General features: G+C 60.5%; 1 protein-coding gene across 19 annotated transcripts in view; it reads left to right on the plus strand.

Annotated features, from left to right (window-relative positions):
* Nucleotides 1–23233, plus strand: part of ATP11A (ATPase phospholipid transporting 11A) — a 217341-nt gene that overhangs the window by 74479 nt on the left and 119629 nt on the right. For 9 of the 19 annotated variants that reach the window (XR_014303391.1, XM_082701096.1, XM_082701110.1 and 6 more), the window contains 11 exons: nucleotides 1729–1832; nucleotides 9880–10061; nucleotides 12127–12378; nucleotides 13382–13556; nucleotides 14682–14784; nucleotides 14999–15144; nucleotides 15594–15653; nucleotides 16372–16499; nucleotides 18045–18180; nucleotides 18597–18620; nucleotides 23051–23116. Coding sequence is in view for 17 of the 19 variants with exons in the window: in XM_082701096.1 (XP_082557222.1) it covers nucleotides 1729–1832; nucleotides 9880–10061; nucleotides 12127–12378; nucleotides 13382–13556; nucleotides 14682–14784; nucleotides 14999–15144; nucleotides 15594–15653; nucleotides 16372–16499; nucleotides 18045–18180; nucleotides 18597–18620; nucleotides 23051–23116 (1376 nt within the window). In the remaining 2 variants the exon portion in view is untranslated. The remainder of the gene's footprint in view (nucleotides 1–1728; nucleotides 1833–9879; nucleotides 10062–12126; nucleotides 12379–13381; nucleotides 13557–14681; nucleotides 14785–14998; nucleotides 15145–15593; nucleotides 15654–16371; nucleotides 16500–18044; nucleotides 18181–18596; nucleotides 18621–23050; nucleotides 23117–23233) is intronic. The other 10 variants (XR_014303392.1, XM_082701099.1, XM_082701097.1 and 7 more) reach the window with 3 other exon arrangements.

Here is a 23233-nt window from a genome sequence, read left to right on the forward strand (position 1 = left end):
TGGGAGACGGTTCCCAGTCGCAGGCCCGACTGCGCCGCAGGAAGTGAGGCAGCGTTACTCAGCAAGCCCTGCCCCCTCCGTGGGGGGCTGGGGGCCCTCAGAGTGGGACCCTCGGAGACCCCTGCCACCTTCCCGCAGGAGGGTGCCGCGGAGCTCCAGGAGGAGTCATGTCACGGCAGTGAGGCCGGGCCCGGGCCCCCCTTCCACGGGGAGACGTCCGCCCGTTCCTGGGGGTCCCCGCAGATCCGCAGGCTTCCCAGGACAGACCACGTGGCAACTGAACCAGCCACGGCACCAGTTATTTTCAGGAGAGGTTTGAATAATGGGTTAAGCAAGTTCTTTGCGTAGTAACAGATCCCCGGGGCTGAGGCTCATGGCTCTGGTTTTCCACCCTGATGGATATGAGAGACCACGAGCCCCTGTGGCCAGTGAGAGCCCCTGTGGCCAGTGAGAGCGCGGCTGCCCGAGGGCTGTGAGCGGCCTTAGCCATGGCTTGCTGCACGGCAGGGACACCCGTGTGGGCACGCCTCTGCGTGGTAGCTCCGTGCTGGCTTCCAGAACTCTGGTTCTTTGCAGAATAAAGTGGTTTTCACTCCGGACGTTTTTACGTCAGAGGCTGTTGTAACCGAGTCCCGGGGCCAGACGTGCCCCAGCTGGACCACGTGTGCCAGGGAGTGATAGGTTGACACAGTGACCTGAGCCATTACCATAAATCCTCACGGTTGTTTATGAATATAGCGTCGGAGAACGCGTGGTGATGCCTGGACTCGCCCTTCTGGCTGGAAACCGAGTCTGAGGAAGTTAGGTCTGGTGTCCGGAACGGGTCCTGCCCCGGCTGGTCGTCGGCCCAGAATCTGGCCACAAGCCTGCACGATTGGCGGGCGTGTCCTGGGGGTGGGGCTGTGCCCCGCGGGACCCCGTCCCTATCTGTGTGCTGGTGGCCCGGACGTCGTGACGCTGTCCTTTCCGGCTGTGGGTTGACCTCAGCCGTGGTCTAGTCTCAAGACATCTGTGGGCATCCCTTTGCTGTCTGGGGCATTTCGCTCTGGGCTCCACGAGCACGTCCCTGCTGGGGTCAGCGGGGCCTCAGGTACCATGGCCACATTCAGGCGCCCTTGTCCAGGTCCCGTGCTCTCCAGGAGCCACGTGCAAACGCAGCTGGCCAGTGGAGGGCCACGTGGACACTGGTGGCTGGCAGAGAAGGTGCCCCGCCTGCGGGCTTGTCGACCAGAGCCAGCCTCGTCCGTCTTGTTCTCTCCTCTTGGGCTCGCCGGCTTCCCCTGCTGACCTGGACGAGAACATTGGTTTATCTCACAGGGCAGCGTGGGTCTGCGGTGCAGGCTTGTGTGAAGCCGTGGGGACGTCTCCTGGGCTGTGGGGGACGCCTCACAGCACGCGTTCGTGGGTCTTGCTGGGGTGAAGGATGACGAGCCCTCGGTGGCAGTGTCTCGTGGGGCCCCGTCCCATGACCTTGCCCGGGGGCCAGAGGGCAGTGGGGCCCGTTTTCCTCCTGGTCTTCCTCCTGGTCCTCAACGGCCCACGCGATCTGGGGCTGTGGGAAAAACGACTTCACTTTCTCCCGACTGCGCGCGGTAGCGGGTCTCAGGAACATCTCTGATGCTCTCAACGCGGACGTTCCTGTTTCTGCTGCTTCGTCGAAGCGTAACGTGCAGAATGATCTAGTTCTCCCTACGTGTGACTCAACGTCTTGTTTCCTTCCTTTCTTAGGAGAAATCTATCTCTTCTGCAAGGGAGCGGATTCGTCCATATTTCCCCGGGTGATAGAAGGCAAAGTCGACCAGATCCGGGCCAGAGTGGAGCGCAACGCGGTGGTGAGATGGGGCTGGGGGCGGCCCACGTGTCTCACGCCGGGAGGGCGGCTGGCAGCAGCTGCCAGACGTGCTCTGAGGGCCGCCTGTGCCGTACGCTAGTGGAGCCCACAGGAAGCCCTGGGGTTGGGGGTGCTGGCGGGGCGTGTGTGTTAAGCGCGTCCGCGGCCGTTGTGTCAGGTCCTGTGGGGTCTCTGGTGAAGCGCTCCGTCATCGTGAAGCCGCGTCCTGGCGTCTCCCCCGCGTGGCTCCCGCATGTCTCTGCCCCAGGCAGCCCCATGGGGTTGGCCCACTTGCCCGAACTCCGGCCCCGCCGGCAGGTGTGCTGCCAGTGCCTCTGGCCCTGGCCACCCACCCCCCACCAGACCCTATGCCACAGACCGTGGCGGCTCTGCACAGCCTCGTCCCCATGCTGCAAACCACAGAATTTCACGTGCCCATCGTTACAAACCCAGCAGGGTCTGGTCAAGGTGTTCAGCTGTGCTCTCGCCGACGGGGCGGACCCGAGTAAGCTCGTGCTCACGGAAGTGTGGGAGAAGCGCCCCGAGACTCAGCTCCGGGAGACTGGAGTGCCACGGCCCTAGGGCAGCCGCTGTGCGCTCGTTCCTGGCGGTGTGGCCCGCGTGGCGGGTGTGGCCCGCGTGGCGGTGTGGCCCGCGTGGCGGGAGTGCCAGCAGCTCTGGCTGCGGTCCCCATCCCCCTGACCCCTCCTGGCCCGGGGAGGCTCTGCGCTGAGGCCCTGAGCCCACAGGGACGGGAAGGAGATGCTGCTTGGAGGTGACTGAGCCCTGGCGTGGGGGGTCACAGTCAGTCAGCCTGCTGCCCAGAGGCCAGGGTCCCGTTTGCGCAACAGGATGGAGGGCTTCTGTGAAGCGCCTGGACACACGTGCTCACCGCCGTCTCGGGGCCCTGAGTGTCGATACCCGCTTGCCCGGTCGTCCCCAAGGGGGCAGCCCATCTACGGGTCAGTCCCGCACCAGATCTACAACGACGACACGCGGTTGGATGCCGGCCGAGCAGGTCACCACACCTGCCAGGCCTGGGCCTGTCTACCCTCCGCGTGGACGCTCGCCACACCCAGTCGCTGCCCGGACCCCAGGACCTCAGCCCAGGACGCTGAGAGGTTGCTCCCGCCGCTCTGAGGTCTCTGTCCACGCCCTTCTCCGGAGGACCGGGGCATCCACACCAGCCTCAGAGATGGCGTTTCCTCACCTGCACACAGGCGGCCGGCAGTGTGGTTTCTCTGTCCGCGAGGCCCTTATCCCGTAACCAGCTTTAAACTCTCCCCTGCAGGCTCCTTCGTGGCCTCCTTCGGAGAGCTCCGGGGACGGGTGGCACTCTGCGGCGGAGCGAGGGCGCCTGTGCCTGGGCGCATCGGGGCACGTGGGCTCCCCCGGTCTCCCCGCCGGCTCCAGTGCACTCACCACCATCCGTGGCTGCTCGGCGGCCCGTGCTGGGACCCCTCTTGCCCCCCGGGGCATGTGTGGCGGGCAGCCGTGCAGAAACAGCCGCGTGTGTGCTGGGACGGAGTCCGTCTCCTTTCCCTCGAGGTGCCTGCTGTCTTCGTTCCCGTGTCGCTTTGGCGGCCGCTTTCGGGGTCACACCTGCTCAGGCTGCTCGGGCCTCTTGGGTCTGGGGGTCTGTGGTTTTTTTAATCAAGCTGGGGAGTTTTCAGCCGGCGTGTCTTACGACATACCCACCTTATGACGTCCCTACCGTCCCCACCTTTCCCAGAACCGCAGTGCCCTGTGGGTGGCGTACGTGGTCCTTGCGGGCCCCTGGGTCTTTTCTTGGAAAATGTCCTCGGGTTTGTTCTGGGCACTTTCTGTCCCCCTCTAGCAAGCTGTGGCCGGGTCCGTCTCATCTCAGACGCTCTTTCTCTCACTGCACGGCTGGATTTAAGTTTGGGACCCGTGAAGCACGTGGCGGCCGTTGGACGTTATCTCCGCCAGCTCTGCCCTCGGTGCTGGGTCTGCGTCCGCCTCAGCTGGGGTCGTGTCCTCGCCGTGGGGGAGCTCTCTGCCCCCTTGCATCCTGCTGGCCTTTGCCGGACTGGCCCGAGGATGCCCGCCTGTGGGCTGCCCCATGTTCGTGTCAGCCACGGCTCGGTTCCCGGCACAGTTCTGTTCAGACAGCGGCTCTCTGACCTGTGGCGTGGGTCCAGGCATCTCTGGGGTGGACCGAGTTCCTCCCTGTCCAGAGACAAAGCCCCTGGGGACTGTGGGGTCTCCCACCTGGCTCCTGGGACGGCACCGTCCCGCTCCCTCCTGATGGTTTGTCCCCGGCCTGGGGAGCCCCTCACGTGCCCAATGGTCCTCTGCAGACGCTCACGGAGGCTGCCGCAATCCCCTTGCTGGCCCTGCCCCCGGCCCCCCCGGCCCTCCTCCCCCGGCCTGTGTGCCGCCTGCGGGCGCCCGGCATTCAGGACAGCGATGGAGATGTGACGGCACAGAGCGGCCAGCGGTGGCTTCTCGCAGGCCGAGCCACGTCCATGGTGAGGACCCGCCCCCCCCCCTCGTTGGGAGACGTTCGGGCGGTTCCCGGCGTGAAGCCACCGGAAAGAAACCCGCCTGTAACCCGTCTGGGTCGTGCGTACATAAATTCTCGTGTCTCCGGGGTGCGCGGCCTGGAGCGTGGTGTCAGCATCTAGTGGTTTAAGAAACTCCCACCTGTTTTCTGGCGTCCGCCCCGTCGGGCGCCGCGTCTCCGGTCTGCAGCCGGCGCCGCACATGCAGGTGACCGCCGCGCCCACCCAGGCCGCAGCTCCGCGAGCTCACGTGCCCTCCTCGTCCACGGCAGAACATCCTGCTGTGTCTGCTTTCTTCTCTCGGGGTGGTCCGGCGCGATGTTTTTGTGTTGTTTGGGTAGGATTTTAAGGGTTCTTTAAAAGTCGAAGACGTTAACTCCTCCGCGTGTTTCTTCCTCGTCAGCGGCCGCTTCCTCTCTGCGGGGCCTTTTGCCGAGCCTCTGGCTGTAGGTTTCTGACTCGGGGACGTGCATCTGCTGTGTCCCGCCTGAGCTGTGGTCACCGCTAGGTGCCGAGTGCGTCTCCTGTTTTCTTCCGCGAGGTTCGCATTGGGGTGGTTTACGTTTCAGTCTGTGACCCATTTCTCGTCGTGCTCAGTATGTGGAACTAGACTCAGCGGGGCAGCTGCGCCCAGCACGGATTCACCCGTGTCGATGGCAGTGTCACCCCCAACGGAAACCGAGCCCGAGGAGCAAGGTCTCCCCTCGCACGCCACCAGCCCTGCTGACCTCTGCCCTGCCCTCCGTCCCCGTGCACTTACCTCTGCTGGGTCTTCCGTGCACGTGGGCTCGTCCAGTGTCTGTGCCCTCGAGGCTGCCTTCCCTCGCTCAGCGTCGCCTTCTCCAGGCCCCTCCAGGCATTGCTGTCCCCGAGCCTCGTGCCTTTTATGGTGGAATAACATTCTGCCCCGTGGGTCCACTAGACGGGCCACAGTTTGTCCGTCCGTGTGTTGACACGCATCCGGCGGCTGGAGAGGTGGTTGTGGGGACGCTGGTCCCGGGGTCTGTTTGGGGCCCGGCCTGCAGGACTCCATTCACGTGCTCAGGGATGGAATTGCTGGGTCACGTGGGGACTCCCGTTAGTTCAAGTCTTGATGAACCGCCAGACTGCTTCCCACAGATGCTGCGCTGTCACCCGTCCCCGCCAGACGCACACGAGGGCTTCAGGTTCTCTGCGTCCTCGTGGACACGCGCCAGTGTCTGCTTTTGTTACAGTTCTGTGCTGGGTACACAGTGGTGTCTCACTGTGGTGCTGATGGCATTTCCGTCACAGCCACGGGGCCAAGCGTGAATTCTCGTGCTGCTAACCATTGGGAGGGCCTCACACAAGGGCCCCTTCAGACCCTTGGCCCGTTTTTAAACTGGGATGTTTATTGTTATTGTTGTTGGCTGGTAGGTGTTCTTTATATATTCCGGATCCTAACGCCTTGTGGGACGTGTATGTGATTTGTGACTGTTTTGTTCTTTTGGCTGCGTTCTCACTCTTGATAGTGTCCTTCAATGCAGACACTTGTAGGGTTTAGCCCAGTCCAGTGTATCTCCCGTACTCTGCTGCCTGCGCGTTTACTGTCACATTTACAAAACTGTTGCCAAACGCGAGGTCCTGAAGATGTTCCTGTGCTTTTCTTCACGTGGACGCCTGTGACCCATTCCAAGTTAGCTTTGTAAGTGCGTGAGGAGGGTCCAGCCTCACTCTCCCGCAGGTGGCCACGTCTCTTCCCAGCTCTGTTGTGGGACAGATGCGTGCCCTGTCTGTTGGTCCTGGCGCCCACGTCAGGAACCCCCGGCCGTGCACGGGAGGCTCAGTTCTGCCCCATCGTTCTCCGGCATGTCACCCGCGGCACGGTTCTGACGGCTGTCCCTTTTCAGGAAGTTCGGCGATCCGGAAGTGTGCGGCCTTCAACTTTGTTGTTCTTTTATTATGAAACTATAGGCTGATCTCAGAACTTTGAGACGCCACAATATGTTAGGATATGTGTAGCCCTCAGGCTGTTGCTGGGGGGTCACTGTGACCCTATGGAGGGCTTCGGGTGTTGTGCTTGGGATGAGAATCTCCAGTCCGTGCACTTCGGGCACCTTCCCCTTCCCTCGGTCTCCTGAATTTCTCCTGGCAACACATTGTAGTTTCCAGCCTACAAATCTTTTACCTTCTTGATGCAATTGATTGTTGTGTGTAGACTTTGTATTTCTTTTTTTTTTTTTTTTAAGATTTTATTTATTTATTTGACCGATGGAGATCACAAGTAGGCAGAGAGGCAGGCAGAGAGAGGAGGGAAGCAGACTCCCCGCCAAGCAGGGAGCCCGATGCGGGTCTCGATCCCAGGACCCTGGGACCATGACCTGAGCCGAAGGCAGAGGCTCAACCCACGGAGCCACCCAGGCGCCCCTGTGTATTTCAACCATTTCCTGAATTTGTCAGTCCCAGTGTTTTTCTCTGCCGTCTTCCGGGTTGTCATCATAACTCTGAACATGGTAGCATTACCTCTTCCTCTACAATTCGATGCCTTTCTTTTCTTCTTGCGTAGTTGTTCTGGTTAGGAATTCCGAGGCTGGGCTGAATACAAGTGGCCAAAGTGAGCGTCCTGGTGTTGTTCCTGATTTGGGGGCAAAGTGTTTCACAGTATGATGCTGGCGTGGGGTTTTCACTAAGGCCTCTGCGATATTGGGGAAATTCCCTTCGATTCCTGTTTAAGGAGTGTTTGTTTTTAATCATGAAACGGTGTTGGATTGAGATGTGGTGTGAGATTGGTGTGAGATGCTTTCTCTGCATCAGCTGAGGTGATTGCAGGGGCGCGGGCTTCCTTCTGCTCCTGCCACGCGGCTCGCGGACCGACGCCCTTGCCGAGTCAGTCAGCCTCGCCTGCCTGGGAGAAACCCTTCGGTCATGGCGCATGACCCTTCGCGTACGCTCTTGGGTTCCGTTTGCTGGTACTTGGCTGAGGACTTTTCCATCTGTATTTGGAAGACGTTGTTGAACTTTCTCCTGTTGTAGTGTGTCTTTCTGGCTTTGTTTGTATGCCAGCGAGTTCTCTACACAGTGTGCGGGGTCTGGCTAGTACTTCGCAGAAGGAGTCAGGAAAGGTTTCTGCTCCCCAGCTCCACGAGCAGAAATCCCATGTCTACCTCTAGAAACAAACTTTTTTTATTTCGGAAAGCTCTGCGTACCATTCACACCAACACTTTGAAGAACTTCAAGGACACCAGGAGGGACCAGGCCGCACTATAACTGGGTCCTTTGGCCGCATTTGGAGACCCGAGGACTCGTGAGAAATGGGAAGGATTTTCTGGCACTTACAGGAAATTTGGATGGCTCGTACAGGAGGACTCGGGCTATTCCCCCGGGACCCGTGGAGTCAGGGCTGGAACAACGGGGGGGACAGAAGGGAAGTTGTGCTTAGAGCGTCTGTCAGACCATTGTGATGGTTTGCTTCATCCTGATGGGAAGGAGGCTTTTGCTGATGGAATCAAAGTGCTCCGTGGTTTGTTTTTTTTTTTTTTTTAAAGATTTTGTTTATTTATTTGACAGAGAGAAATCACAAGTAGATGGAGAGGCAGGCAGAGAGAGAGAGGGAAGCAGGCTCCCCGCTGAGCAGAGAGCCCGATGTGGGACTCGATCCCAGGACCCTGAGATCATGACCTGAGCCGAAGGCAGTGGCTTAACCCACTGAGCCACCCAGGCGCCCCAAAGTGCTCCGTGGTTTTAATTTGAATTTCCCTGATGGCTAGTGATGATGAACATTTTTTCATGTGTCTGATAGCCATTTGTATGTCTTCATTGGAGAAGTGTCTGTTCATATCTTCTGCCCATTTTTTGATATGATTGTCTGTTTTGTGTGTGTTGAGTTTGAGGAGTTCTTTATAGATCCTGGATATAACCTTTTGTCTGTACTGTCATTTGCAAATATCTTCTCCCATTCCGTGGGTTGCCTCTTTGTTTTTTTGGCTGTTTCCTTTGCTGTGCAGAAGCTTTTGATCTTGATGAAGTCCCAAAAGTTCATCTTCGCTTTTGTTTCCTTTGCCTTTGGAGACATGTCTAGAAAGAAGTTGCTGTGGCTGATATCGAAGAGATTACTGCCTATGTTCTCCTCTAGGATTCTCATGGATTCCTGTCTCACATTGAGGTCTTTTATCCATTTTGAGTTTATCTTTGTGTACGATGTAAGAGAACAGTCGGGTTTCATTCTTCTACATATAGCTGTCCAGTTTTCCCAGCACCATTTATTGAAGAGATTGTCTTTTTCCCACTGTATATTTTTTCCTGTTTTGTCGAAGATTATTTGACCGTGGAGTTGAGGGTCCATATCTGGGCTCTCTACTCTGTTCCACTGGTCTATGTGTCTGTTTTTATGCCAGTACCATGCTGACTTGGTGATCACAGCTTTGTAGTAAAGCTTGAAATCAGGTAACGTGATGCCCCCAGTTTTATTTTTGTTTTTCAATACCCCAAAGATACAGAAGGGCCATCTGTACCCCAATGTTTATAGCAGCAATGGCCACGGTCACCAAACTGTGGAAAGAACCAAGATGCCCTTCAGCGGACGAATGGATAAGGAAAATGTGGTCCATATACACTATGGAGTATGATGCCTCCATCAGAAAGGACGACTACCCAACTTTTGTAGCAACATGGACGGGACTGGAAGAGATTATGCTGAGTGAAATAAGCCAAGCAGAGAGAGTCAATTTTCATATGGTTTCACTTATTTGTGGAGCATAACAAATAGCATGGAGGACATGGGGAGTTAGAGAGGAGAAGGAAGTTGAGGGAAATTGGAGGGGGAGGTGAACCATGAGAGACTGTGGGCTCTGAAAAACAATCTGAGGGGTTTGAAGGGGCGGGGGGTGGGAGGTTGGAGTACCAGGTGGTGGGTATTAGAGAGGGAGCACTGGATGTGGTGCAAAAACAATGAATACTGTTACGCTGAAAAGAAATTTAAAAAAAAAACAAAAAACGCTCTGTGTGTGGCCCTCGGGCCCCAAACGTGTCTCGTGGGCTGGTGGCCCGCGCAGCCACTGGAGTTCTGGTCATAGTAAATCACTGTTCTCGGATTCTTCCTTCTCTGCCTTGTGGACCCGGTAGGCTGGACACGTGACCGAGCAGTGTCCCTTCAGTGGTTGCTAAGGGAGAGCCCACTGGATCAGAGACTCCCGCATAAAGAATGTTGCTTTAGAAATATCCCTTAATGTTGACAATAAGATCTAGAATTACTACTCTAAAAGAAAGAGCTTCATGTTTCATCGGTAAGAATAAGAGAACCAAGTGTTGTTTTCCTGGCCCTGATTCGTGTCAGTCCCGTGCTTACCTGTGTGAAATTCTGTCATCTGTGAGGTTGTCGGTATTTAATGTGGGTGTAAATAACTCAGTTATTTCAGGTACAGTGACCACCACCTTTGAGGGCTCGCTGGCTCGCAGTTCTGTAGTGAGCCCTTCTGATTAGAGAGGATATTGGGGGAGCCCTGGAGAGGTAACATTCCGGCAGAGGGACACTTGACTTCACAGTGAGCACTGTGCTGTTTCCTGCAGGAGGGACTTCGGACCTTGTGTGTGGCCTACAAAAGGCTCGCTCCGGAAGACTACGAGGGCATTTGCACCCTGTTGCAGGCCGCCAAGGTGGCTCTCCAGGACCGGGAGAAGAAATTAGCAGAGGCCTATGAGCAAATAGAGAAGGACCTCATCCTGCTCGGGGCCACGGCTGTGGAGGACAGGTGAAGTACACGCCACGCCCTGTCCTCAGACAAGCGGTGGCCCTCGGAGGCCGCGGGGCCTGTGGGGTGCCCGGGGGATGGGCCCCTCCTGTCCTCATAGGGACGTGCTTCCGCAGCAGGACAACAGGGGCCTCGGGGGGCGTCACCGGGAGGTCATGCCTGGACGGTGTCTTACCTTCTGTGAGTGAGGCCCTGACCGTCGCGCTCTGCCGGAGGGACCGGAGTGGTTGGCACGTTCATACTGTGCCACCAAGTCGTCCGGAGAGACGGACGTCTTGAAATCATTCTGCAGAGTTCCGTCAGCGGTTCTGTCCCTGAGCTCTCCCTCTGCCTTTCCAAGTTCAAGCGTGACATTTTAGATGTGAGCGTCCTCGGTGTATCTGTCATTTCTCATTGAAGGAATGTAAAACTGTGAATTAGAATATTGCAAAAACCACCACTAATAACCAAGATGTGTCCCTTCAGGCAAGGGCCTTCCCACGCTCCGAAGATGGGGCTGGACGTGGGTCTGGGGCTCATGCATGGAGACGCGGGCGTGTCTCCGTGTGACATGAGAGCGTGCACAGAAATGAAAAGAAAAAAATGCCCCAGTTTAACGGAATGAAGTGGAAACTTGAGGCTGTTTACTGCAAGTTTATTTCCTGTGAAGGTTCAAAGTCTTTAAGGTGTAAATGGGCCTGACATTTCAGTCCCCACTAGAAGCCTAGTTTTCCGGTGTCTTTAACGAGCACCCCATGGCCTCCCAGTCTCCAGTGGGGCCACTTGACTTCAACTTGACGGCTTAAGTCCCTCCTGTCGCTCAGCTGGATGGGGTCCAGGCACTGACCCAGGAAGGACATGTGGCTTGTGCCTGGGACAGGTTTTAGAATGTGACAGCACCGGGGGCCTGCTGTGCTGGGGGAGAGGGACGTGCATGGGGTGCGTTTGCCTGGGGGACACTGGGACCGTCCTCGAGGGACGTGCCGGGAGCGGAGAGTCTGGATGGGCGAGTCACGCCTGCACACCCTCAGGAGGGTTGAGGGAGACGATCTACTCCATGGGGAGTTGGGACCTCGAAAACAGAGTAGGTTCCCAGGGGCAGGTGAGGGCCAGTGGCCTTGAGGTGATGACATTCAGTCGCAAATCCTTTCCCTAAAACTGACAAACACCTCTGCAGACGGACCTTTCTGGTCCCCAGTGTCCATTTCCCAAAGAAACCGATGAGAGTATGAGATGTTCCCGTGCCTCCGGAATGCAGACGTCCTGTGAGCTCCAGGCTTTACCGAGTCTCGTCGGGTCAGCACAGTGGGGTCCGAACCCACTGGTGCTGGGCAGGGACAGGTGCATCACTTCACATGCCTGTCAAAAGCGCAGAGGCTAAAAGCGGGAAAGAACGACAGGTCCCAAATGAGGCAGACGCCCACGCACAGCACGACAGCCTGACCAGTGTGTGAGCCGCTCACCCTTGCATGAGTCGCTCCGTGAGCCCAGAGTTTTCCAGCCCAGCACAGGGTTGCTGATGGGGGCCCACCCGTGAGCTCTGGTGGAGGGGGTGCATCGTGGGCAGGGCTTCCCACGGCCTCTGACACGTGGCCAGCGTGTGGTGCGCGGGAGCCCGTCGTGGAACCTGCCGGCTGTCTCGGTGTTTTACCGTATTTGGGGGCCCCTGCTAAGAGGCGGAGTTACACCAGCTCAGGCCAAAGGGAAGAGGCAGCGAGTACTCTGACTACCTCTTCTCCCGGCTCCGTCTTCCCCGGTGATGCCGGTGACGGTCCTTGTCATCCTTGCCCAAAATCCTCCGCGACTGGCGAAGCCCCGTGGACGGGGAGCCGCGTGCTCACCGAGCGTCGGTTGTGCGAGAGGGACATGTCACTTCTCAGTGTCGCACACCTGCCTCTGCTTGGAACTAGGAGGCGCTTTCCCGTAGAGTTGACACGTGAGCGTGCAGGTAGCTCTGGGGGCCCCGCGGTCACATCGTGAGCTGACAGCACGATGCTTTCTAGCTTGTGGGGACGGAGCTAGTGGCCTAGGTTCCCGGAGTCGGAGGGGCCCGCTCAGGCCGTGGTCTCGCTCCTGCTTTGCTCAGGCTCCAGGAGAAGGCTGCCGACACCATCGAAGCCTTGCAGAAAGCCGGGATCAAAGTGTGGGTCCTCACCGGGGACAAGATGGAGACGGCGGCCGCCACCTGCTACGCCTGCAGGCTGTTCCGGAGGGGCACGCAGCTGCTGGAGCTCACCACCAAGCGGCTGGAGGAGCAGAGCCTACACGACGTGCTGTTCGAGCTGAGCAAGACCGTGCTGCGCCACAGCGGGAGCCTCACCAGGGACAACTTCTCGGGGTAGGCGGGGCCCGGGCCCGCTGCAGGGGTGCAGCTGTGGGGGTCCGTCCCCGGGGGCCGTCGTCGTCCTGGCGAGCAGTGGGACGTGGCCAGGGCTAGTCTTCGTGACCACTGTGAGGGGTTTTTGCAGAAGAGTTACGTGTGTGTGTCTGTAAGCGTGTCTGTGAGTGTCTGAGTGTGTGTGTATGTGCATCTGAGTGTGTCTGTGTCTCTGCGAGAGTGTGTGTGTCTGTGTGCGTGTGTCTGAGTGTTTCTTTGAGTGTGCGCGTGTGTGTCTGAGTGTGTTCACTTTTAAATGCCACACAAGGACGCACACTTGACTGACTTAGGAAGTACTGGGAGGGGGTCGTTCCCATCCGCTTTGAGGCCAGGGCTGTATCGTGGATTCCGCGGGGCAGCTGTTCTAACGCAAGACCGCGCAGGACGTGCTCCGGAGTTGTTTCTTCCAACAACGGTCCGCGGTTCATGCACATTTGATCAGCGCGGCCCTTGCTGCTCCCAGGTCCGAGACTAAGAATTCTGGGAACGTGTTAGATTTGCAGGACATGGTGACGGGACAGCAGCCCTGTCATCGGACGCGAGGGTTAAGTTATCCGTCCCTTCTCCTGACCTGCAGGGCTGTTCTGGGGGTCGGGGATGTGCCCGTAGCTTTGAAACGCAGCAGAGAGACACGCGCACTCCAGGCCGGACGCCCGGGAGGCCGGCGGGGAGGGCGCGGCGAGGCTGCGGGAGGAGAGCCTGAGCTCCGCCGGCCGGGGACGCGCGCTCTGGGCCAACGGCGTGGACGTCGCGGAAGGTGCGCGCGGAACCGCAGCCAGAGCTCGGAGTCTGCCCTGCGCCGGCAGCAGGAGTGTTTCATTTCGGCTGCGCTGGACCGCGGGGCCCGGGGCGCTCTAGAGGCTGTGCCGGTAGAACAGTCTGCGGTCGTCGGTTGATGACGGGACAGGCCTCCGAGGCGTGCCCTCGGCTCCCAAGTGACGTGTCTCTTTGTGTGCCCGAACAGGCTCTCGGCCGACCTGCAGGACTTCGGGCTGATCATCGACGGAGCCGCGCTGTCCCTGGTCATGAAGCCCCGCGAGGACGGCAGCGGCGGCAACTACCGGGAGCTCTTCCTGGAGATCTGCCGCAACTGCAGCGCCGTGCTGTGCTGCCGGATGGCGCCCCTGCAGAAGGCCCAGGTCGGCCCCGGAGCCCCCAGCCCCTCGCGGTTGGGATAAGCCCGGCGAGGCACCACCCTCTTTAACTAGAGGCACAAAGGGCAGAAATGTCCAGCCTGGGTCGTCCTCTGCTGTCAGGCGGAGTCGGGTGGGACGCCGCCCGCTGGAGGCCGGGGAGGTGGAGGTCGCGGACCCTGGCCCCGCACGGCCTCTCGTACAGGGGAGCCCCGTTTCTGAGGCTCCGTGGGAGCGACGGGGTGCAGGTGCGCTCCGACACGCCCGCCACCGGCACAGCGACAGGTGTGGCACGAACCACTGCGGAGCGGTGCCTGGGGGAGCGCTGTCCCTGAGTGCGCGGGAGCGCGGAGACGCGGAGGGGGTAGCTTCCTCCCAGGGAGTTTGGAAGCTGGCATCCGCCTACGGCCTCCAGACTCCGAGCCCCGGAGCGTGGCTGCGGTCCTGCCCTGACCCCCGCCCCGTCTCCTGCCGCGGGCTCCCTGGAAGCCTGTGTCATCCTGTCCAGAGGGGCAAGCCTAGGATGCTGTGCTGGATTTTCATGTGTTACGTAGTCTTTTGTTGAGTTTCTGACGTTCGGAAGTGTTTGCACACGTTCGTGTTTCTGACTCTGCTCCTGCTGAGCCGCGGCCCTTAGATGCATAGAGGGAGAGAAAGCTTGCAGAGAAATGGACCACCCGCTTGAAATTACTCCCTTTGTCCCATTTCCAGATCGGATTTGCACACGTGACAACTCTGAGCGTTAAAATAACATGAGAAGCAGCTTATTTAGAAAGAGATGCCCATAGCAGATGGCCTGCAGGGCCGTGTCTCCTGGCTGAGCATGCTGTCCACGTGTCCTCGGGGCATGCGTGGACCCCGTCTGCTGAGTCTGCCTCAGCAGCAAGGGACAGCCGTCGCCCAGCAGCCCACCGCGCGCGAGCCACCTTCTCTGCCCGCATGTCGGCAGCGCGGCCGGGCCCGCACACAGACGGCAGGTTCACGCTGAGCTTGCACACAGACGGCAGGTTCACGCTGAGCCACTCCCTGTCCTGACCTCCTTGGCCGACTTGACGTCTGTGTTCCGCCTAGGTAGCGATCTGGGCCAATAGGAAACAGAAGACATAAATTCTCCGTTTGCTTATTTTCCAGATTGTTAAATTAATCAAACTCTCCAAAGAGCACCCCATTACTTTAGCCATCGGCGACGGCGCCAATGACGTCAGCATGATCCTGGAGGCGCACGTGGGCATCGGTGAGCGGCCCGCGTCTGGGAGCCCGCGGCCAGGGAGGGGAGACCGGCAGCGGGATGAGGCGGGACGAGGGACGTGGGCGCAGGGGCGGCGGGACGGGGGGCGTGGGGTGCGACCGGCCCAGGCGGTCCCCTCACCTCACCCATGTTTGCTGGTGCCCGTCTCGCCGCCTGCCGCTGCCCCTCGTGCGGTGCTGAGCCCGGACCCCTCCCGCAGGTGTCATCGGGAAGGAGGGTCGCCAGGCCGCCCGGAACAGCGACTACGCGGTCCCGAAATTCAAGCACCTAAAGAAGATGCTGCTGGTTCACGGGCATTTCTACTACATCAGGATATCCGAGCTCGTGCAGTACTTCTTCTACAAGGTGGGGCGTCCATGCCGCGGCCGCCTGGCACACTGGTGCCACGGGGACGGCTCAGGAAGGGACGGGCCAGCAGGGAGGGGGTGTCGCGTTGCCCTGAGAGGCGGGGTGACGCACCTCTGCGCACACAGCTTCGGTGCGGAACTGTCAGGAACCTGGCAGTTGGGTGGTTGAGGGAAGGTTCTGCCGTGTGTCCTGGCGAGGAGTCCTTGTCCTTGTCCGTCACGCAGTCTCTTTCCTGGCTGCGCTCAGGCCCTGCCTTGTCCCAGAACGCTGTCCCCTCATGGAGCTGCTGCGGCTCGTGCCGTCAAGACGAGAGCAGGCTTCATGCCCTCCTGGGAGCACAGGAGCTGCGGGGTCACTTGCTGCAGACACCGCGTGTCTCAGGCATGGCGCGGGGGGCGTGGTCCCCGGCGTGTGTTGGACTAACCCGCGTGTGGCTTCCCTTCCAGAACGTCTGCTTCATCTTCCCTCAGTTTTTGTACCAGTTCTTCTGCGGGTTCTCACAGCAGGTGAGCCCGGCTCTCGAGTCAGATGCTCCCCTGGGCCTTTTTGCCTGGCCTTGTGGGTGGCGAAGGGGGGAGCGGTCTGCAGGGGTGAGTTGGCCGTCCGGGGGAGCGGGCTGCAGGGGCAGTCGATCAGGGGTGTCGCGGTCTCCACCTCACACCCCCGTGCAGCCGTCTGCCGGCAGGGTCCGGAGCAGACGCGGAGGCGCAGCGGCTGCCGTGGGCTTGTCCGCGTGGCCACAGCGAGGTGGCCCGCTCACCCATCCCCAGGGCTGCGGTGGCTCCGCCCTGAAGGAGGGATGGATGGCATCTGAGTCCCCGTCCCGCACGCCTGCACGCTCAGGGGTGCTGAGCTGCCTGGGAGTGCGGTGGCCCCTTCCCGTCACATCCCTGCTTCTGCCCGAGGGGCCGGGGCCAGGGAGTACCGAAGCCGGACGGTCACGGTGGCGGACTTCTCAGCCACTGTTCGTGCTGCCGGCCTGCAGCGGCCGAGTGGGGCGGGTCCCGGGGGCGCCCGTGTCGGCCATGGCTGTACCCGCCAGTGGGCAGGGGGACGTACTGGAAGACGCCCCTGTGTCCGTAGCTGCAGGAGCGACGCTGTGCAGGTCGGGGTGCTGGGTCCGGGTCTTTGCGAATCGGAGGAGACGTGCACGTTTCACCGTAGCGTGAGAGCGTGTGGTGACCCGCGGAGCGCGGTTCTCAGGCCGGTGCTGTTCTCCCGCAGACTTTGTACGACACCGCCTACCTGACCCTGTACAACATCAGCTTTACGTCCCTCCCGATTCTCCTGTACAGCCTGATGGAGCAGCACGTCAGCATCGACACGCTCCGCAGAGAGCCCTCCCTCTACAGGTACTGGCCGCGCCGGGCTGGCCTCAGGGCTCGCTAGTGCTCCTGGTGCCTCCCGGCCCTGCACGCCGGTCCTGCCAGACCAGAGCCCTCCATGGCCGTTGGGCTCCCAGCCACCGGAGAGGGTTTTGGGGGAAGCAGCCTACCTCAGACTAGGGAGAGGATTTGTGCTGCCTTTGAAATGTGCCTGTTAAGCCAGAGGGTCTTTTCAGCAGTTCCAGAAAGACCCAGGATCCGTGTTTCTGCCCCCTGGTGACCCCAGTGGATTTGGAGCCTAAATGATCCTTTAAAAGCCGAGTACGCTCCATTCGGTGAGATAAAAGGGAAGGTTGAGAGACCTGATCTCAGAGTGCCGTCTTTGGCTATGAAGTATCTTTGATAATCAGGAAGAGGTGTTCTTCTGCCATTTCGGAATTTCCTCCAAGCTGGCTGGCAGATTCAGGCTGTTACTGGTTTTGTGGCTTCTTAAATTTAACTTCTCACATCAGAACGGTTTGAAGGCCACGCAGGTTCTTTCAGTCTTTCCCCGGCATCCCTGGGTGCCCGGGTTCACTGGTTTCCGTCTCTGTGCACATGCATGCGCACGCACACACGGTGGGTCCCAGGTCTGCACAGCGCAGAGCACCTGCCAGCCCCACGGCCCCCATCGGGGTGTCCTCCGTGACACGGGACCTGGAAGCCCCCGAGCCCCAGTGACGCCCACAGGCGACGAGCCGGCAGGTGTGGAGCTCACTGTGTGTCCGTTCAGTGCGGGGGTAGGCGTGCGAGGAGGCGGTAGGTGCTGGGCTAGGCCCACCTCCAGAGGGACCCGTGCAGCGGCCTCCCGTGCACTCACGGGTGGAGGAGTTGTGCCGGGAGATGCGCCATGAGCCTGCGGCCCGCAGCCCGTATCCGCGGGAGCGCGTGTGGACCTTGCGTCCTGGGTCCGCGCAAGAGCAGAGGTTGAGTCTGTCACGTGAGCGTCCATCTGGAGGGAAAGAAGTGAGTGCCATTTGCATTTGATCCTACGGGGACGTCGTCCTGGGTGGGGGGTCCCGTGCCACCGCCGGGCATGGTGTCTGACGGCTGGGCTCTGACTCTGCTACTGGAGCGGGCGTCTGGTGCTCCAGCTGTCCCCGGGACTCTGTGGAGCCGGGCGAGGTGCTGGGGAAGGACAGGGCGCTCAGCAGGCGGCCAGGGGCGGGCAGAAGGTGACACGGGGACACATTTGGGGGTGTGAGGAGGAACCCAGCGGGATCCGCCCGGAAGGCTCTGTGGGGTCAGAGCACGTACCCAGCCCCAGTGCAGCTGTGGAGGGGTCCGGCAGGGACGGGCTAGGCCAGCCGGGCAGGGTGACCTGCGGTGGACAGACCACCCACCCTGCGGACCGGGCCTGTTTCTCTATGACCCACTTTCATGGTGTGGCCGCGCCAGCGGGCTCTGAGGCTGGGGGACATTGCCGTGACTGAGGGGGCCTTCCCGGCCCGAAGGTCCCTACAGAGTGTGGAGCAGCCGACCAGGCGAGAGTCTGCTGTCGCTGACCCGCAGTCTCCCTGTCCCCTCGCACAGAGATATCGCCAAGAACGCCCTCCTCCGCTGGCGCGTGTTCATCTACTGGACGCTCCTGGGTGTGTTTGACGCTCTGGTGTTCTTCTTCGGTGCTTACTTCATGTTTGAGAACACAACAGTGACCAGCAACGGACAGGTCAGTGTGGAACCGCGCCACGCGGGCCGGGCCGTGGGGGGGTCCCATACGGGCGCGGGCCGGGGTGGTCTGAGGGGCCTGGTGCGGGGCCTCCGTCCAGCAAAGTGCCTCAAGGCCACAGCGCCTCTGCACCTGCTTGACGTGCCCCCGGGAGCCCCAGGCCCATGGCTCTCTGTGCCACCACGGTTCTGTTGGTCCGTTCCGTGGCTCAGGTGTGGCTCATTTCCTGCGGGAATTAATTTGTATTTAACATGTAGCTTTTGTTCACACGCATTAAGTACCTGCCGCTCGCGGTGAGTAGGTCTAGAGTCTGCTGGTGGGCAGGCGACTGCCTGCTTGTTCGCGTAACCTCGGGGGATGTTTTATTCCTATCTCGCTTTTGTCTTTTTGCCACGGGCGTCCCTCCCCACTCTCAGATAGTGACCACCAACACACACATGGTAAGAAAACTGTGGGTTTGTCCTCTGTGTTTTGGAGTGCCTTAAAAATAAAATATTTCTCGAAATATTTTCACCTGTGCCCTCTTCTGTGTGCTCTGTCGGTAGAAGCCTGCTAGTGGCCGCCGGCTCCCACGCGGGGCCGGTGCTGCCTTAGACGGGTGTGTCTGCATTCGGTTGTTTGTCGTGCTGTTTCTGGAGTTCTGTGTGGGGCCCGCCCGCCAGGCAGTGGTGGTCTATGGCGCATCGGTCGGAGCTTCCGTTCGTGGCGGCAGCAGGCTCGGGAGGCTTGATGGGGGGCTTGATGGGGACACCACGCTGAGCGCGGCCGCCCCAGGCCTCCGGCACTCTCCGGGGGATGCGCAGGGGTGCTCCGGGGCTGTCCCCTCTGGAGCGCTGCCCAGGTTTGGCGGCTGCGGGACGTGAGTCCCTCCCCGCCAGGCGACCCGCTGTTCCTGGCATGTGGTGACCTGTTCTTTCCCTGCATTACGAACGGGCTGTTCTCCTTTGTTGCCGTGGAAGTCAGCGTTGCTAAACTGGTATCGGAAATGCTTTAAAGACCTCATTTCACTTCTCTAAAGCCGGGCGTTCCTGGGAATGTCCTCTGTCTACATTTGCTCGGACAGTTTCCAGGGCAGCCAGCCCCAAACTGTCCTCCTGCGGGGTCTCGCATGCCTTCCTGCGGCCAGGCCCTGAGGGGGCTGTTGTCTGTGTCTGAGAAAGCACGAGGACTCCAGGTCCCCGGAGCCGGGACATCAGGACTGAGATGGCCTATTAGCTCTGCGAGAGACCTCCTGGCGCGGTGTGGCTTGCCCGTCGCTTGCAGCTGGAGTTCGGATGACGTGACGTCCATGCGTGGGTCGCGGTTCCGTGCGGCGCCGGTGCTGCTACTCTCCGTGCTGCTCCTTCATTGTCCCAGACCCCATAGTTCCTGGTGAGACGCCCGGTCCTGCCCGGTTTCAGCAGCGAGTGGACGCGTGCAAAGACATGTGTGGCCCGTGTACCCTGGATGTGGCTGTGCCGGCTGGCGTGCGTGGCACATGGTCTCTGGTGAGGCCCAGGCAGTGCCTCCTCCTTGTGCTCCAGGCCCTGGAGCCGTGATGTGCCCCCAGCAGGACCTCGTCCACGGCACCGGAGAGCAGCCCCGAAGCTGCCCCGTGCTGGCTGTCGGCTCCCGGGCCTCAGCCCTGCTCGCCTGCCTGTCCGGACGTGACCCACGTCTTGTCGTGTGAGAAGCTGCTCGGGAGCCTGGTGATGTCAGGAACCAGGCCCGGGGTGGTCGGTGCCAAGCAGGGGCGCTGCGCTGGGGTTTTGTCCACGGCCTCCGAGAGGCGAAGTCTCCTGCAGGCCTGTCGTGCTCGATAAGGAGGGAGCTGCAGGGCCGGGCTTGTCAGACGAGATGGACGACAGCCGCGGCGCCCGGGGCCCACGTGAGGCTCATTTCCCTCCCGCATCCCTGGGAGGGCAGGAGCCGCACAAGCCTGGGTCGCTCAAGACCACTGCGCGCAGAGCAGGGCTAACTGTCCGGTGTTGGAGCCCTAGCCACCCCTCGCCCCGGGGCCTCCGTGTCTCCAGATGGAGCCTTTCTTGTTTGCTTCGTCGGTAAGACGGTTCGATCGCCCACAAGACTAAGACGGCGTTGTAGTGTCATCCTGCAGTGATTCGGACAAACCCCCTGGTGCTTCGAGGGCCAGTCTCCGGAGACCCACGATGCCCTTGGGGTGCCAGGGGTGGGCAGCAGGAGTTGGCGGAATGTACTGTCCCTCCTGCCCCCGGCACCCACCCTTCCCGCTCGGGGGCAGCTTGTGGTGGTGCGGTCCGGAAGTCCTCCCGCTGATGCTCAGTAGGGGAGGACCCTTTCCTGGAGAGCTGCCTCGTTCTGTAGGAACGTGCATAGGTCACCTGTGGTGTGGGGGACAGTCAAGGTCACTTCCTGAAAAGAAATTAACTTAAGGAGCGTTTTCTGCATAGACGCCAGGAGCCAAAGCTGTTCCTCCCTCCGACGCACACCCAAGCTTGCAGAGGCAGGAAGGGACGTGCTCGTGTTGGGCGCCGGGGCTCTGCTGCCATCGTGGTAACAGAGGCCAGACAACATCGAGGACAAACGGCGGGTTCTTAGGGCCGTGATTTGAGAAAACACTGGTGCTGGCTGTGGAGTATTCTTGCATCGGGAAATGAGGCTGGTCTGGATTTGAGGGATTTTAGGAGCGGAATGCTTTCCTGCACGATGCTCCCGGGAGGGCAGGGGAGCCAGAGGGCGAGCGAGGTAGAGCTGGAGGCTCACGGGCTCTGCAGACATGCTGAAGCTAGGTGTCCCTGGTGGCCTGTGCCGAGGGGGTGCTCTGTTAGATCGGGGACCGGCGGTCAGGGACCGATGTCATTCCGAAAACAAACCCTCTGGGCACACTTTAATCTCCCCCCACCCAGAACCCATAGAAATAGTGACAAACAACTTCAATGACAAAAGCCTGAGGGCTCCCCCACCACGAATGAGGACTTCAGTGGGTGTTCCCAGAGCTGTCCCCTGACCGCTGTCCCAGGGAGTTGGAAACCACCGGCTGAGGGCACAGGTGACGGCAGAGCAGATGCGTCCTCGCTGCTGGAGCTTGAAACCGAAACTCACATTTCTGGAGCAGACACGGCCGTGTGTTGTCACCGCGCCTGTAGAAATGACAGCTGAGACCCGTGCGTTCCTACGTGAGACACCGGCAGCCCTGCTTGGTCACCCTGGGTCTGCGCCCTTTCCACTCTGCAACCCGGCCGGTTCGTGATGCTGTTGGCGAGACGCTGCCCGTCCACCGTGTGCACGCTCCTGCACCCTGCTGTTACCTGACCCTTCCAAAACCCTGCCGGGTGCCCTGCCCAGCGGGGGTGGTGACCACGGCCGCCACGGTGTCGGGAAGCGGAGGGGCCAGCCTTTCTCAGGTCCCGCTGACGGCCCCACAGATTCAGGGCCGCGCCAGCCTGGCTGGAGGCTCACCCTGTCCTTCGTCGGCGAGCGTCGGCCGCCAGGGAAGACCAGATGGCGGCACGGGTTCCGACACCCTGCTGGCCGGGCGTCTCCGTGGGCTGCGGCCACACTGCTCCCGGGTTCGGACTCTGAAGTTTGTCCTGCCCCCAAAGTAAAACACTGATGAGCTCGCACTTTCTGGTCAGAATTTCTTGGCTGGGCACTGTGGCCTCTGGGGCTGGGGAGTTTGGGTCTCTGGGGCCGCCCTGTGCAGGCAGCAGACCCCTCCCTAGTGTGGCAGCCAGAACCGTCCTGGGCCTTGGCAGGGGTCCCCTGGAGGCAGAGTCACCCCACGTGTGTGTCTGAGCGAGGGAAGCCCCTTCCGATCCCCCCCTTCGGACGGGGATGAGGCCCAGTTGCTGGTGAGGGCTGTGGGGCCCTCTGTCCTCACACAAGTTCTAGAATCCTGCTTGCCTCCGTGTCCGCCTGCGTCTGCTCTGTGGAAAACGAGCTCACAGGAAGCCATTTGCGCTCCAGCCGCTTCGCGCTTAGTGGAGTAGAGCCGTTTGCTTTTGAAAAGTACGAGGACCACTTTCTGAGAGGCACGGTTCACAGGAACCAGAAGGGGGTCGGTGCTTAGGGGATTCTGGAGAAATCTCAAGGAGAATAAAATCCCCAGCAGACTGATTTCCTGAGAGAAAGTCGGTATTTTGTTTTCTGTGTCTGTGTCTGTAGTTGAGAAATGTCTTGTTTTCGTGATTCGATCCTGTGTTTCCACCTCGTGTGGCTTCGCGGCACCGTGCGGGGCGGGGGGGGGGCTGCCTTCCTTGGGGCTGTGGCGCGTCTGTGGGTCTGGCCGTCGCACTGGCTGCCGGGGCCTCTGTGCAGCTGTCTTGTCCGCCTCCAGTCCCCTTGCCCTGGGCACATCCAGGGGAGAGCCCTCCTCGGGGTCCCTGCCTGGGACACGGTCGTCCCCTCTAGCTGCTCGCAAGCAACGTGCTGCTGCCGGTGGCTTCCTTCCAGAGAGGGCAGGGGTCTGAGCTGAGCTCGGAGGAGGCAGCCAGTGCTCCCGAGTCTGTTCTCGGCGGGAGGGAGGCGCGGGAGCTGCGTCGTGTCTCCTCCCCATGACACACGACGTGGAAGCGATCGGCCGGCACCGTGCCGTGCTCACTGGCGTTCTGGCTCCCGGGATGTTCTCCTGTCCACCTGCCACGTTAGGACTGGTGTTTGGGGAGGATCAAGGGGGCCAACATCGAGGGGTCAGCGCAGGAGCCGCTCTGAACCCATCCCTGGACCGCTGGCCTGTCCCCCGAGGGTAGTGCAGCGTGCCCGGGGTCTGGGGTGCCCCGGGTGTCGATAGCCGGCTACTCCCTGTCCCTGTGTCTTCGGGGCCTGGAGCACTGGCCCACCAGAGCAGTGAGCTGCGTTCTCTAACATTCTCGAGTGTGGAGAGTGCTGACTCTGTGGACGGTTCCCCCCACAGATCTTTGGAAACTGGACCTTTGGGACGCTGGTGTTCACCGTGATGGTCTTTACAGTCACACTAAAGGTGAGTGCTTGCGGTTCCCGTCCTGGTTCAGCAGCCCCGTTACTTGTAACTGTGCCCGGGCTGGAGCCCCTGTGTCCTGGGCCACCCTCTGGGGTCACGTTCAGTCATTTGTGAAGT

The sequence above is a fragment of the Mustela nivalis genome (genome assembly GCF_964662115.1).
Source record: "Mustela nivalis genome assembly, chromosome: 15".
NCBI classification, from domain to species: Eukaryota; Metazoa; Chordata; class Mammalia; order Carnivora; family Mustelidae; genus Mustela; species Mustela nivalis.